Here is a 16,749-nt window from a genome sequence, read left to right on the forward strand (position 1 = left end):
GTCTTCTGGGATTCATTTTGTAAAATCATTTCAACTTTTGTTCCTTTTAAAATCAGAAATGAGGTTTGATTTTGGGTAAATGTGTTCTTAGTGACTATACATTTCAAAGAGAAGAGTACAACTTGTGGTAATACAAAGGAATAAAGACACATTTGGGGGATTATTTATACTAAATTTAAGGCAATTTGTGTTTGGTAGATGATTTCTATGTTGTAACAATGCTTCTTGGCAATACATCTTATACCGTTGGAAAGCCTGTTTTCCTACCTTTCCAATTTTGCCACTTTTGTGAGGAACAAGCATTTGTGAGATGAGCAACAGAGCTGGGTATGTGGGGTGTGCCCATGGGAAGACGACAAAAGGGTTAGGAGTGACTTTCCTTAACAAGGAAGATGTATTTGTGAGACTCCCCACATTGATCCCAGTGTTCTCTGTGTTTGAAACCAGGCTGCTGATGGTTTCCTGTTTGTGGTTGGGTGTGACCGCGGGAAGATCCTCTTTGTTTCTGAGTCCGTCTTCAAGATTCTCAACTACAGCCAGGTACGCTGACTCATGTTAATGTGCTGCTGTTTACTATTATTTATTATCATTTATCCCAGCCTCTCCGCGATGAACGACCTATAGTCTGTTTTATATTTTAAACGTTTTATATCCTTCTGTCAGTCACTCACGCTCATGATTTCATAGTGTTGACCATTTGGAAGAATTCAAAACGTTTATCACAAATCAGCAGAATTTCCTCAGTATAAATAATCAAATCCCAGCAGCAGATCATCCCAATTTCCTGACTTCAGTTGGAAATTCTGTCTCACAGTTAACTTTAGATTGAAGATTTAAATTGCCTTGCAGTTTTCTGAAAAAAACCATGCATGGTAATGGAAGAATAATTGATGGCCTTCAGAGAATTAGATGTTGGAGATGTTTTTAGGTCTGTCCTCGACTGTATTGTTTATGTTCTCTGCCTCTGTTCACCTCTCACTTAGTTCCCTCTGTTCCTGCTGTCTCTCACATGTGACCTTCTCTCTGCAGAATGACCTGATAGGTCAGAGTCTGTTTGACTACCTTCACCCGAAGGACATCGCCAAGGTCAAAGAGCAGCTGTCCTCTTCAGACACCGCCCCCCGAGAGCGGCTCATCGATGCTAAAAGTAAGAGTCCGAACACATCACCTCATGTGTGGCCGTTAACATACAAGAGTACTAATGGCGTGTTTCCACTGCAGCGGGTAGCTCGCTTTAAGCGTGCCGAGCCGTGCGGGGCCCGTTTTTGGTTGCGCTTCCACTTGGCCTAGTTTTGGCCCGGGGCTACTTTTTCACCTTTTTTCTGGCCCGACTAAATCGTGGTTCTAGGGCCAGGAACAACCAGGCTGAGTCGGGCTGAGTATGCTAAACTAGAGAGAGAATCGCTGGCAAGGGGGCTACAACTACAACAAGATGAACATATTTGACCGTGATTTAATTCTAATACACGTTTCTAAATGATGCCGAAGTAACAACATACTGATACCGGTTAGTAAAAACCATGAATTAATGCTTTGACAAGTCTGCAGACAGACGGCAGGCGAAAAAACCTTTTAAAATGCAGTGTTTTCTAAATGGAGCTTGGCTAAGCTAACGTTATATATGCTCCGACCGTCCACACTCACAACAACGGCCTATACAAACATAAATAAACCAGCGACTGTATTCGCCATGACACAGGCAGTCTGTGGTTTGTACTTGTTTAACTTTTGTCTAGTTTCTGAACAGATATGAAGAGCTGTGAGCTCTGAGTGCTAAGAGCTAACGGCTGTGTTGTTTTTCTGGGGCTCTCATTGAAGATCACGTCACGGCTCCGCCTACACTGCGTTACTATAGTAATTACCCCAGTTCCTAAACTGTAATGGAAGCGCAGCATTAAAGTGAGCCGGGCCTAATAAGGTCTAACCAAACCGAGCGAGGCCGAGCGAGGCCTGCAGTACTGGAAACGTGCCATTACACTTCCTTTAACATAGGTCCAACCATCATTTATTAACAGGGTTCCCACGGGGTCTTAAAAAGTCTTACATTTGATATTATCTGAATTTAAGGGCTTAAAAAGGTCTTATATATGACCAAAAAAATAAGAATGGTCTTAAATATGATTTAGAAGGTCTTAAAAATGATGGGATTTGAAAAGTACTTTGTACTGTGTTGCGATCACGTCTAAATGTGTTTTGGGGGAAATGTCCGGGCTGCAAAGTAACCAGTACGGTAATAGCCTTTCAGTTCCCCCCAACAATTTGTATTGAATTAAATCAACATGGAACCAGTAACCACTAACTTTGTTTCCCCCGGCCCCTTATCGGAGAACACCCAGCTAGTAACCTAGCAACCAAGCTAGCGGCAGTCAGAAACTCAGGTATCTTCGAATCTATTTACAAACAAATATGGGGAAGTGTAACTTCAACCGTATTTGGTTGGAAAACATCAAATTTAGTGCTAGGTTGAAACCAGTTGAGGGGAACGTGTTTGAAGCCCGCTGCACCTTTTGCAACAAAAAAAAATAGCGTTTGTTTTGCTAATGTAGCGTTAGCTAGTGCAGCAGCGGCTAGATCCCTTCCTGGGTTTTAGGCGGCGGAAGTGACGTAATCTGCCACCCAGGACAAGAGACGAGCATATTACATGTATTATTTTCGGTTTTGTATTTTTGTTTCCAGCAGTGGCGAGCCGTGACTTTTATACCTAGGCCCTCTGATGTGCATTTATCTAACAGGTTCGTTTTCCACAGACCTTATTTCGAGCTATTTTCCAAAATCCTATGGAGAAATCCCATTGCTTTCTGTCGAGGGAATCCCATGGATGTATAATAAGAACTGGATACAGCGTGGGAGGCGGGGCCTCATTCATTCCTATGAGAGTTGCTCAATGGCGCATGATGACAAAATTGCCCAACTTTTGAGAGAGCGAAACGTCACAGATTACCCGGCATGCCTGAGAAGTACCCGTATGTGCACTCATAGAGCATGCGCAACTTTAACCACGCCGCCCAAAAGGCTCGTTCACATTAAGCGCGTGAATTTGCGTACACGTTACACGTAACAGCACCGCGCGTTCATGACAGCATGGTACTGGATTTATATTAACGAGGCAGCAGTTAGCAGCTAGCGGCTAGCTAGTAAATTATGCTAAGTTACACATCAATCGTTATGTACTTTTATATTACGCTGACATCAGGATCTAGTGATATCCAAGCAACAGAGCTTCATTTAGCATGATACTTGTGTGGGTTGTACATGAAACCACTTGGTAATATATCAAAATGTATATGTTGAAGCCTGTTATGATCAATTGTGAGTTAAAACTTTATCTAAAAAGTAAAACTGATGATGGATTACTGTGGTGGAGTTAAAATAACAATATCCTATTTCTTTTTGAAATGTGATGGAGTAAAAGGATAGTAACTGTGATTATTCATGTTAAGTAACCCACAAGTAACTAAAACAATTGCAAGTGCAATAAGAAGCTACAGGAACGTTAATCTACGTCGGTAATATTAACTTTATTTAATACAACATTTACGGTACAAGATGTAATCATACAGCCCATGTTGTATAATATTTTATAAATGATGAATTACAGCAAACATGTGCAATATATCCATTATTACAGCTCCGTGGGCTGGCAGTAAGGCGATATGGTCCGTTGTTATTGTGCATCTATGGGTAAAGAGAAACTCATGTAGTACTGAACACGTAACATGAACGTGCCGGGCGGCGCGGTCCCGTGGGTTAGATGCGCGTTCATAATGCAGAGGGAAATAACTCTCAGAATAACGTTATTAGCACATCTTTACAACTTGAGGAACGAATGTTTTTAATAAGGGCTATACAAGTGTTCATACTGGGTAGTTTATTTATTTAAAAAAAATTATCCAACGAGTTACAGACCACTCTTTCCCCATGTAAGTCAATGGGAAAAAGTGTTTCCGGGCCCAGCAACCTAAAGGAAGTGTAGTACCGCCGTTTGGCCACAACGAATAATCTCATCAGACTCCGGCGCACTTCCTGGGGGCTTGGGAAATCCGAGCGAAGCTTACTTCCGGGTTTTAGGATGCGTCACTGCACCACTTGCATAGACCTCACAGCGGGCGGAACTTGTCATAAAGTCCGCGAAAATAAAGCCCGCCCATTTAGAGGGAAGATATGATTGGTCAATTGTACTGTCATTTGACATTACTCTCTCATTGAGTTACTATAGCTGGCCCTCTGTGAATGTAGAGAGGGACCAACAAGCTCTCCCGTCTTCACATAACTCGCAGAGACGGCATTTAACCCTTCACATTCCAACAGAAACTGAACAGGCAGATTCGAAGGATTTATTTCTTTGGAAATGTTATTTTAAATACAATTAAATCAAGTTATTTTGGTAAAACGAATTAAACATTTAACAAACAAATATAAAAAATAATATTTAAATATATATATTTTTTTTTAATTTATGTTTTCAAATATTATTTTGTAGAATATCTTAGGCCCTCACAGAGGGCCTAGAGGGCCCTGACGGCTTGCCACTGGTTTCCAGGTATAACATTTAAGTTATAACAATCATAATTTGTGGATTCATTTCATTATGGTATTTGAGTTTGTTTCAGATTAACTTTTGTATTTGATGTTGCAATTTAATTTCTCCAAGAGACAAAAATCACTAAAAGATCTGGTGGATATCTGACCAGTATTTATATATATATCCTAAATGTTCTTTGGGTTTTATCCACAAATGCAACACAAATAAGAACTGTAAGTTATTATTTAATAATCAAACCATTATTATTGAAATGTAAGTATATTTCACACATTTTAATGTTGTTATAGAGTATGATCTCATTATTCGTTAATGAACCTCATATTTGTGACAAGACGTGCATAAGCGGAACTCTCCTCTATTTAGGGTCAACTTTAAACTTTTAATACAAAAGTTGCCGACTTCTCATCCACGATTACGTCACTTCTGCCGACTAAAACCCAGGAGGTATATGATCTAGCACACACACACACACACACACACACACACACACACACACACACACACACACACACACACACACACACACACACACACACACACACACACACACACCACACACACACACACACACACACACACAGAGACACACACAGAGACACACACAGAGACACACACACACTTTTTGTGTGTATGTAAGACACTTTTTTTTTACACGCTAACACAGTTCTGTGTGCTGTTATGCTGTTATGTTCAGTCATCGTTCATTGTCAATTTTCGTATCAGGATTTCTATCAGACTTTAGAATGGAGAAAGCTGACTCACAACTGAAAGTCAATCAGAACTTGGTCATGGTATAGTGCTACTTACAACAGATAGATTAAAAAAAATGCAATACGTCGTCTTGCTTATAGTATTGAAATACAGCACAACATATTGAATCACTACATGTATCTTGGCAACTGCCATTGTTAGTTTTCCCCTTTGGATCTAGCCCTGTGTGACTGTTTTTAAATTGTATTTTTACTATTGTACAAAAATAAACTGTTCTATTTTTGACAATTGAAACACGTCTCTTGTTCCATGAGTAACCGAACCTGTGTGTCCTAGTGACTTAAAACGTGTCATATTTCCCTGGGTGAAATTCCCGGGGTGGCGTTGTCGGACTTAGTGGTTTAACCAAACTACTGTTAAATAAATACCTTTCATCTGCGGCCGCTGCCACCGGCAGTGGCTCAGTCAGTAGGGGCTTGGACTGTGAGCCGTAGGGTCGCCGGTTCAAGTCCCCAAACAGACCTAAATATGGAGTGTGGACTGCTACTTGGAGAGGTCCCAGTTCACCTCCTGCCGTGGTGCCCTTGAGCAAGGCACCGGACATCCCCCTTCCCCCCTCATTCCCATTACTCCCCTGGGCGCTGTACAATAGCTGCCCCACTGCTCCTAGTACTAGACTCCTGGTACTAGGATGGGTTAAAAGCAGAGAACACATGTCACTGTGTGTGCTGTGTGCTCTGCATGTGTGACCATTAAAGAGGGTTTCATCCCTCCCATTCTATTCTATCTTGGAGCGATCGTATCACCATATGTTCCGAATACACAGCCCAGTGTTATGTCCATTTTTTCTGTGATTTAAAGCAATGATATAAGGATCATAAGGCATTTACATTGTTCATTCAAATACCCTTTTAGTGTAGACTCATCTTGTGAAAGCAGAGATTATGGGTTGCCTTGAGTTGATCTGATTTTCTGCTGAGATATATCAGCTTCCACTTTCTAATTTGGCTAAAAGAATTTACAAAAAAGAGAGAAGTCTGATTCAAATATTGAACAGAAAACAGCTTTTACAAGGATGCAATGCAATAATGATGCAACATAAGTACAACTACAGACAATGGCTGGTATAGTTTTAAAGGTTAGATAATGGAACAAACTATTACAACAAATCTATGGATCGATACATGCAGAAAGGTTGAGCTGGGCATCATTAAAAAAGACACTGAATAACAATACAACATTATATTTAACTACAGGAGTTTCATGCTGGTGGGACATTATTAGAATACACACAAGTTATTGTTTTGCTTTGGAGAATGATGAAAATATTACAATAATGCCAATACATAAAAATAATACCAAAGAAGGACAACAAACACATTGTTTTAAAGGTGTGTGTGTGTGTGTGTGTGTGTGTGTGTGTGTGTGTGTGTGTGTGTGTGTGTGTGTGGTGTGTGTGTGGTGTGTGTGTGTGTGTGTGTGTGTGTGTGTGTGTGTGTGTGTGTGTGTGTGTGTGTGTGTGTGTGTGTGTGTGTGTGTGTGTGTGTGTGTGTGTGTGTGTGTGTGTGTGTGTGTGTGTGTGTGTGTGTGTGTGTGTGTGTGTGTGTGTGTGTGTGTGTGTGTGTGTGTGTGTGTGTGTGTGTGTGTGTGTGTGTGTGTGTGGGTGTGTGTGTGTGTGTGGTGTGTGTGTGTGTGTGTGTGTGTGTGTGTGTGTGTGTGTGTGTGTGTGTGTTGTGTGTGTGTGTGTGTGTGTGTGTGTGTGTGTGTGTGTGTGTGTGTGTGTGTGTGTGTGTGTGTGTGTGTGTGTGTGTGTGTGTGTGTGTGTGTGTGTGTGTGTGTAGCTGGGCTCCCGGTGAAGACGGACATCCCCCCCGGCCCCTCCAGACTCTGCTCTGGAGCCAGACGCTCGTTCTTCTGCAGGATGAAGTGCAACAGGCCTTCTGTCAAAGTGGAGGACAAAGACTTTCCCTCCACCTGCTCCAAGAAGAAAGGTACAGAGTGTTCTCTAGAACGTGATGAAATGTAAAGCTGCATACACCAAGCTCTGTGCGTCTTCACATCAGGTTCTCCAGTCCAGGACACTCCTCTGCCTTCTGGACTCAACACACAGCATTCTGTTTTTCTCCTTATGAGATCAAAAGCTATCCTGGTGGCGAGGCACATCCTTATTAGGACCAGGAATCACACTTCAGTTAGCAAGACACCATCTCCATTACACAACGTGGCCTAAAGCGCATATATTGACCGATATTCATTTAACGCTCCCTGAACCCATCCCAAAGAGCAATAGAACAGCTGGATTCTTGCTCAGGAGCAGAGGTGGATAAAGGACTCAGATCCTGTACTTGAGTAACAGTAGAAATACTAGTCTTTCAAGTTGCTGTGCTGTTACTAAGTAAGAATACAAGCACTACACACACCTCAGTTTGAAACCCTTTTATACTTTCAGACACTGATGTGCTGATGTTCAAACACGTCAACATGGTTACGAAATGAACCTGCAACCGTTCACCATGAGAGGATGGATCAGATTGAAGATGGGATGTTAGCATGAATTCAAAATACTAACACACAAAGAGATGGTCAGTGTTGCTTTCAATCCACATCCAAAGGGCCCCACAGTGGAAGTACTGGGAAGTGGAGCGGGGAGTCCGGTTCTTTAGGCCCAATTCCAAACCCTCCGTTTGCGTGGAGGGTGTGCCTCATTAAGTGCTGTTCCAAACCAATGAGTGTGGAGGGGGAGTGGCTTATCAAGCCCTCCAACAGCGAGTCTGCATCACCTGACTTCACCTGCTGCTCCACCTGACCGACTCAACGCTGTGTGTGTCCGTCAGGAAACACACAGATAAACTGCATAACAAGAGACATTTAACATCGTCATACAGATGTTAACAACGTCATGGTTACCATCATATACCCGTGTTGAATCTAGAAAACGGTAAACGTGTGCATTTGATTGTAAAGTCTTGTATATTTTCAGACTCTTTTCAAAAACTAAGCTGCTTATAAACATCTGATTCAAAAACTAAAAGAAGAAGTACAGAAAATGAAACGCCATTTAAAGATTTTTTGAGTTTTATTTGAGTTATTCTTTTTTGTCCAAGAGATGGTGATTTTGAACCATTGTTACAAAAAGTTACGGCATTTCCTGTTTCTGCTGGAGAGAGGGGAGTTCATCCCAAAGCTGGTGTATTTACTATATACAATACAACAAATACCATATTGAAAGTGGAGTGCTGTGCAGATTTAAAGAGGTGGAAAGGCTTTTGAAACAAAGATCTTCCTGCTGCATTATTCACAGCAACAAGTGAAGTCTGCTCTGCTCTGCAGTGGTTACAGATTAGGGGAAGCATGTACTCTATCTAGCTGCTGCTTAGTTTACTCTCCCCGACCCCAGCATTGACTAAGCATATTTCTAGTCCGAACATTTTTTTGCAGGCCATTCAAGCACAGTCACGCAGCCCAGAGTAGCGTCACCATTCATGTTCAATCTTTTAGTGTTAGCTGAATATTTCATGATGCTGTGTTTCAGTCACTTATAAACCCCTCCATAGTGATACAATACCTTTTCATTTGATGAAGAATATTTCATCTTTTATTGAACTTTTATAACATGATTTAGAAAACAAATCATTCTTATAAGGACCCAAGATAAAGTGAGTCTTTTTTATTATATGGACCAGTTACCCTCTAAAGAATTATAATATATGAACTGTTTCCAAATGTGCCTAGCCAATCAGAGGAAGTTTAATAATTCTGAATGGTCTTTAAACTCTGATTCCACTTCCTGTTTAACTCTAACCCTGTCTTTGCCCCCCCCCCCCCCCCCCTCTCATTGCAGCCGATCGTAAGAGCTTCTGCACCATCCACAGCACGGGCTACCTGAAGAGCTGGCCCCCCACCAAGATGGGTCTGGACGAGGACAGCGAGCCCGACAACGAGGGCTGCAACCTGAGCTGCCTGGTGGCCATCGGCCGGCTGCACCCGCACATCGTCCCCCAGCCCAGCCTGGCCGACATCCGTGTGAAGCCCACCGAGTACGTGTCCCGACACGCCATCGACGGGAAGTTCGTCTTCGTCGACCAGCGGTGAGAACTGTCAACCAGTGTGTGTGTTTACTTGATTTTATTCTTATTTACATATTTATATTTATCATCTATGTGTATATTACATTTTCTAGGTTTTACATTTGTTTGCTTTTTGGAATCTACATGCGTACGTTGATTGTTCTGACAGTAAGAGATTACTGCTGACCTTATGGAAGAATCTTAAATGCTTTTTTAGTGCGTTATTTTAAATAATTGTATTGATATGAATTATCACAAATAGTTTATTATACCAATGCTCATACCAACACATTTCAGTCCCACCTAAAACGTTATGAAGTTTAGATGGGTATATTTTCCAATCTGAAAAACAGAGGACTCCTTACACAGTTATGTGAGAGGAGGGAAGGTTGTCCTCATGAACAGAGAGTCAGTATCACTGTAATCCAGCATCATTTCTTAAGACATGCATAATAACCCTCTGTGACCCACAGAGCCACAGCCATCCTGGCCTACCTCCCCCAGGAACTGCTGGGAACCTCCTTCTATGAGTACTTCCACCAGGACGACATCGGACACCTGGCAGAGTGTCACAGGCAGGGTGTGTGGCAGACACAAATACCTCCAGATGTTAATGAACCTGAACGCAGCAGAGCTCTTCAATATGTTTGATGTGTCCACAGTGCTGCAGATGAGAGAGAAGATCAACACCAACTGTTACAAGTTCAAGATCAAAGACGGCTCCTTCATCACGCTGAGGAGCCGCTGGTTCAGCTTCATGAACCCCTGGACCAAGGAGGTGGAGTACATCGTGTCCACCAACACCGTTGTGTCGTAAGTCCACAAACACCCCCACCTCTGAAACTGATGGAGCGTGTCCTACTGTGAAGTATTAAACGTGTCTCTTTGTGCAGGTGTCCTATGATGGAGGGATCCGACTACCCTCAGTCTGCGGCCTCCCCACAGAGCATGGACAGTGCTCTCACCTCAGAGGGTACACACACTGCTGCAAACAATGCACACCATCACAACAACAACAACCACAATCTGTGCCAGTGGTGCAACGTGTGAAAATGACATTCTTTTCACAACTTCTATGTATTCTGTATGTACACGTTATACATTAACAAGGCAGCGGGATAGCTTATCCTTCCTCATATTTCCTCATTAGTTTGTATGGTGGTGTCAGGATTACTACACAGATGTGGAAATGAATGTAAAATCATTTCTATATCTTGACAAGTAGTACTTGTAAGAAATACTAAAATATGATATTGTTCAGCTCCAGACACCGGTTACTAAATGTTTGTAGACACACTGTGATCTGATTGAATGCACATGTGTAAATGATAAACTGAGACATCATATTGTTGGAATTGCACTTATATTTCTTAAGAGATTTCAGGTTGTAGTTAGTTGATAGATAGTTCATTAAATGTGAACATTTTCAGAATGTACTTTTTTGCTCTAAATCAACAGTTATTGGTTATTTCTAGGTTATTATGCTATGATTCTACTGGGCCGGCCTACTTCATCAAGTTGGGCTGTATGTGGCCTCTGAACTCAAATGAGTTTGACACCCCTGATCTATGCTGTGAATCCTTTCAATTGTCCTTCTCCTGTTGGCTGGCAGGAGGAGGGAGGCGGCCCCTGCAGACCGTCCCTGGCATCCCTGGGGGGACGAGAGCAGGAGCCGGGAAAATAGGACGCATGATCGCAGAGGAGGTGATGGAGATCCAGAGGTGAGAAAGACAGAATCAGAACCAGAGAGGTGAGGAGGGGGTCCGTCCTCCACCGGAGAACCCCTGTCTGTATTTAGTGTAGATTATGGTGGAGGCGACACACAGACGTTATGGCATGACTCACAAATGATGGCGACATTCTTGGCAAATAAAAAGGTTGCACCTCTTTAGAAAACATGTTATGTATGTGATAATCTAACAGACGGGGTGTGAAATAGAAACTCCCACTGAGTATTGAATCCTAAATAATGCCGACTCAGACAGCTGCTGTGGTGCTAGAATTATGCTGAAACAGTCTGCACTGACAATATCTACCTATCGTCATGGCAACGCTTACACCTCACACAGAGTTGTTAAATGTAGGCTGCACGCCCTAGGGTCTGGATGTTTCTACCTGTGAGGAGAAGTGACTCACAGCTGGTGTGTGCATGATGAGGGAATGACCATGTGTGTCTCTGTCAGGATCCGAGGCTCCTCCCCCTCCAGCTGTGGCTCCAGCCCTCTGAACATCACCAGCACCCCCCCGCCGGACACCTGCTCCCCAGGGGGCAAGAAGGTAAGACACACACACACACACTCTCCATAGTTGTTGTTCTTTTAAATCTGACTGAATCATATTGTGAATCTGAATCATTCCTAATAGAGTGGTTCAGGAATTAAACCTGGGAATGAGTTAGCATTCTAGCAATTCCTGTTCCCTCATCTCAATATTTACCTATTTTTGGTTCAATGCCCAAAATAAGTTCTGTGGTTGTGCTGAAGAGATTTTCAAATGTTGTACTACCACATAAAACACGTCAGTAATTACCCCACTGGTGGATTTAAAAAGGGAGGTTGTTAACAAATGTCTAAATGAGACGACTAAACGCCATCACGCCCAACATTAGCCGCCTTTAGCTTAGCGGTGGTGAGGTGAAGTCATGTGACCGTGCTGTAGTTCCTTTATAGCCCAACATTAGCCACCTTTAGCTTAGCGGTGGTGAGGTGAAGTCATGTGACCGTGCTGTAGTTCCTTTAGCCCAACATTAGCCACCTTTAGCTTAGCGGTGGTGAGGTGAAGTCATGTGACCGTGCTGTAGTTCCTTTAGCCCAACATTAGCCACCTTTAGCTTAGCGGTGGTGAGGTGAAGTCATGTGACCGTGCTGTAGTTCCTTTATTGCCCAACATTAGCCTCCTTTAGCTTAGCGGTGGTGATATGAAGTCATGTGACCGTGCTGTAGTTCCTTTAGCCCAACATTAGCCACCTTTAGCTTAGCGGTGGTGAGGTGAAGTCATGTGACCGTGCTGTAGTTCCTTTATAGCCCAACATTAGCCACCTTTAGCTTAGCGGTGGTGAGGTGAAGTCATGTGACCGTGCTGTAGTTCCTTTATAGCCCAACATTAGCCGCCTTTAGCTTAGCGGTGGTGACGTGAAGTCATGTGACCGTGCTGTAGTTCCTTTATAGCCCAACATTAGCCACCTTTAGCTTAGCGGTGGTGAGGTGAAGTCATGTGACCGTGCTGTAGTTCCTTTATAGCCCAACATTAGCCACCTTTAGCTTAGCGGTGGTGAGGTGAAGTCATGTGACCGTGCTGTAGTTCCTTTATAGCCCAACATTAGCCACCTTTAGCTTAGCGGTGGTGAGGTGAAGTCATGTGACCGTGCTGTAGTTCCTTTATAGCCCAACATTAGCCACCTTTAGCTTAGCGGTGGTGAGGTGAAGTCATGTGACCGTGCTGTAGTTCCTTTATAGCCCAACATTAGCCGCCTTTAGCTTAGCGGTGGTGAGGTGAAGTCAGGTGACCCGTGCTGTAGTTCCTTTATAGCCCAACATTAGCCACCTTTAGCTTAGCGGTGGTGAGGTGAAGTCATGTGACCGTGCTGTAGTTCCTTTATAGCCCAACATTAGCCACCTTTAGCTTAGCGGTGGTGACGTGAAGTCATGCGACCAGTGCTGTAGTTCCTTTATAGCCCAACATTAGCCACCTTAGCTTAGCGGTGGTGAGGTGAAGTCATGTGACCGTGCTGTAGTTCCTTTAAGCCCAACATTAGCCACCTTTAGCTTAGCGGTGTGAGGTAGTCATGTGACCGTGGCTGTATTCCCACTTAGCACCCTTTAGCTTAGGCGGTGGTGAGGTGGAAGTCATGTGACCGTGCTGTAAGTTCCTTAATTGCCCAACATTAGCCTCCTTTAGCTTAGCGGTGGTTGATTATGAAAGTCAATGGTGACCGTGCTGTAGTTCCTTTAGCCGCAACATTATGCCACCTTTAGCTTAGCGGGTGTGAGGTGAACGGTCATGTTGAACCGTGCTGTATTTCCCTTTATAAGCCCAACATTAGCCACCTTTAGCTTAGCGGTGGTGAAGGGTGAAGTCATGGTGAACCCGTGCTGTAGTTCCTTATAGAGCCCACCATTAGCCGCCTTTAGCTTAGGGCGGTGTTGACGTGAAGTCATGTGACCGTGCTGTAGTTCCTTTATAGCCCAAACATTAGCCACCTTTAGCTTAGCGGTTGGTGAGGTGAAGTCATGTGACCGTGCTGTAGGTTCCTTTATAGCCCAACCATTAGCCACCTTTTAGCTTAGCGGTGGTGAGGTGGAAGTCATGTGACCCGTGCTGTAGTTCCTTTATAGCCCAAACATTAGCCACCTTTAGCTTAGCGGTGGTGAGGTGAAGTCATTGTGACGTGCTGTAGTTCCTTTATAGCCCAACAGTAGCCAACCTTTAGCTTAGCGGTGGTGAGGTGAAGTCATGTGACCGTGCTGTAGTTCCTTTATAGCCCAACATTAGCCGCCTTTAGCTTAGCGGTGGTGAGGTGAAGTCATGTGACCGTGCTGTAGTTCCTTTATAGCCCAACATTAGCCACCTTTAGCTTAGCGGTGGTGAGGTGAAGTCATGTGACCGTGCTGTAGTTCCTTTATAGCCCAACATTAGCCACCTTTAGCTTAGCGGTGGTGAGGTGAAGTCATGTGACCGTGCTGTAGTTCCTTTATAGCCCAACATTAGCCGCCTTTAGCTTAGCGGTGGTGAGGTGAAGTCATGTGACCGTGCTGTAGTTTCTTTATAGCCTAATATTAGCTGTGTGTGTGTGTGTGTGTGTGTGTGTGTGTGTAGTGTGCTGTAGTGTGTGTGTAGAATAATATTAGGATGTGTGTGTGTGTGTGTGTGTGTGTGTGTGTGTGTGCTGTGTGTGTGTGTGTGGTGTGTGTGTGTGTGTGTGTGTGTGTGGTGTGTGTGTGTGTGTGTGTGTGTGTGTGGTGTGTGTGTGTTGTGTGTGTGGTGTGTGTGTGTGTGTGTGTGTGTGTGTGTGTGTGTGTGATGGTGTGTGTGTGGTGTGTGTGTGTGTGTGTGTGGTGTGTGTGTGTGTGTGTGTGTGTGTGTGTGTGTGTGTGTGTGTGTTGTGTGTGTGTGTGTGTGTGTGTGTGTGTGTGTGTGTGTGTGTGTGTGTGATGTGTGTGTGTGTGTGTGTGTGTGTGTGTGTGTGTGTGTGTGTGTGTGTGTGTGTGTGTGTGTGTGTGTGTGTGTGTGTGTGTGTGCGCGTAGATTCCGAACGGAGGGGCACCTGACCTGCCGAGCACTGGGATCCTTCCTGGACCTGACTCAGTGGGCTACCCCTACTCCAACCAATCCATCATGAGTGAGTTCACACCACACACACTCCTCTCTGTGATGTTTTTGTGGATTCTCATAGACTCCTCCCCTCTGTCCAGGTGACAACTCCCACCTGAGTATAGACATCATGGACGAGCCGGGCTCCAGCAGCCCCAGCAACGACGAGGCGGCCATGGCGGTCATCATGTCCCTGCTGGAGGCCGACGCCGGGCTGGGGGGACCCGTGGACTTCAGCGACCTGCCCTGGCCTTTGTGAGGAATCTGGGGGAGGGGGGGAGGCAGGGACTCCGTCAGCAGAGCCGTGGAGAGAGTTCAGGCAGGGTGAAGTCTGGCTGTCCCCCCCCCCCTGACCACACAGCAGAGACATCATCTAACACATGTATGGTCCAGTAGAGAGGTTGCAGAACTGCAGGAGGGTTTTTCAGTCTGAACACTTCACACCTGCACTTCGTTCATCATTCCTTGTAGCTGAAGGACTGACCCTGAATTTCATCAGGGTTTTTATACAGCGATCCTCCGATGTGTTAGGATGATCCTTTCTGCAGTGTTGGCGTCTGCACACTGTATCAGCCTCGGGGGGTGGGGGGGGTCTCCAGGACACAGTGCTCACGGTGGTTGACTGAACTCTGTCTCACTCTGGCTCTGGCCCCCTCCCTGTCGGCCCCCTCCACACCAACACAGGACTCTGAGGCGTTGACTAACACTGGTTGAAGTTTGTTGTGGGGGGGGGGGGGGGAATCGCCTCTCTAATACCTCATTCACACCAACGGTGTTTCAGTGCCGGTTCGGAGCTGGAGCTTGAAAAGCACCAGATTTTCCTCTTCACACCAGCAGCGGAGCAGCCTCTTAGCTCCGGAATCCGGTTAGTTTCGAGCACCAAAAATGTTTCCTGCCAGAGCAAAAGCACCACATACGTCACGCTTACGTCGAGGCGGGGGCGGGGGCAGATCAACTCCTGAACAACAACAAAAAGCCCGCGTTTTATCCAGTTTGTACAACGATGGAGAAACTTAACAAGAGTTTCAGAGTTTCAGTGTTTCTGCCATAGACTGTATATATAAAGGTTTCTGCTCATGGTGAAGCAACGTGTCTGCGTGTTAAGGTGGAACCTGAGCATTCACGTTGATCACCTCTCATTATAACTCATTATAAATCTATAAAACTATAAATATTCAACTTTACTTCACGTGTTCATTTGAGAACAGCTGTTACATACCTGGGGGAAGGTTACAGTTCATTTAAATGAAAGATACAACGTTACTCCGCACTCATGGTTCAGTCCACCTTAAGAAATAAGACCGACCTCGGAAGCGGTTGTGTTTTAAAAAAACCTTTATTGACACGAGTACACTTTTTTATAAGAATATAACTAAACCACAGAAATGACTCCGGAAAAGCTGCAGATAGAGCCATAAGAAATGAATGCAACTGATTTCATCCGCACGGTTTGGCTTTATGAAGCAGGCACGCGAACGGTTACGTCATGACGCAAACGATGACGCAACGACGCATTACCAGTCGGACTCTGGGCGGTGTGAAAAGAGCCAGAGCTAAACCGAAGAACTGGTTCTGAACCTGAAAAGCTCTAGCACGGAGCTTGAACCGGAGTTGCGTTGGTGTGAATGAGGTATAACTGTACGCTTGAGGCTCCTCACAAGAAGTTGATGCCGTACACACACGGCTAAGATGCCTCCCCCAAACATGCCTGTTGTACCGGCTGATGGAAACAAACACACAACAGTTCTCCTCTGGAGGCTCCCCTGGGAGAGAGGACTTTATTCCCAAACCACAAACCACGATCTGTTTCAGTTCCTGCTTTTTCCTAAACCAACATGAACGTTTGTCATTTTTCTAAAAGCCACTCTACAGCTCATCCTCACTAAATCATCGATCAAGAGTGTATTCTGAATTCAAGTATCAAATACGTTTTGAGTACACATTTGAATGCTGTCCAAAAAGAATACTCCTTAAGCTCAGTACAGGTTTTCACAAGTCCCAATGATGGAGTCCATCAATATTAAACCAGTGGGACACCTAACATGAGGTACAGAGCAGTAGCTGAGCCTGTCCCTCTCACAGGTGGTCTGGTCACGGGGTCTCCCTCCTCCATCACAG

General features: G+C 44.4%; 1 protein-coding gene across 6 annotated transcripts in view; it reads left to right on the forward strand.

Annotated features, from left to right (window-relative positions):
- arntl1a (aryl hydrocarbon receptor nuclear translocator-like 1a) overlaps positions 1-15,707 on the forward strand; it is a 35,630-nt gene extending 19,923 nt beyond the window's left edge. For 4 of the 6 annotated variants that reach the window (XM_034227101.1, XM_034227104.1, XM_034227102.1 and 1 more), the window contains 11 exons: positions 448-540; positions 1,030-1,147; positions 7,096-7,245; positions 9,096-9,342; positions 9,795-9,901; positions 9,984-10,134; positions 10,215-10,294; positions 10,934-11,042; positions 11,505-11,598; positions 14,566-14,659; positions 14,733-14,890. In XM_034227101.1, coding sequence (XP_034082992.1) covers positions 448-540; positions 1,030-1,147; positions 7,096-7,245; positions 9,096-9,342; positions 9,795-9,901; positions 9,984-10,134; positions 10,215-10,294; positions 10,934-11,042; positions 11,505-11,598; positions 14,566-14,659; positions 14,733-14,890 — 1,401 coding nt within the window. Of the gene's footprint in view, positions 1-447; positions 541-1,029; positions 1,148-7,095; positions 7,246-9,095; positions 9,343-9,794; positions 9,902-9,983; positions 10,135-10,214; positions 10,295-10,933; positions 11,043-11,504; positions 11,599-14,565; positions 14,660-14,732 lie in introns of all 6 variants that reach the window. The other 2 variants (XM_034227105.1, XM_034227099.1) reach the window with 1 other exon arrangement.
- Positions 15,708-16,749: the final 1,042 nt, after the last annotated feature.

This window comes from Gymnodraco acuticeps, unplaced genomic scaffold (genome assembly GCF_902827175.1).
Source record: "Gymnodraco acuticeps unplaced genomic scaffold, fGymAcu1.1, whole genome shotgun sequence".
NCBI classification, from domain to species: domain Eukaryota; kingdom Metazoa; phylum Chordata; class Actinopteri; order Perciformes; family Bathydraconidae; genus Gymnodraco; species Gymnodraco acuticeps.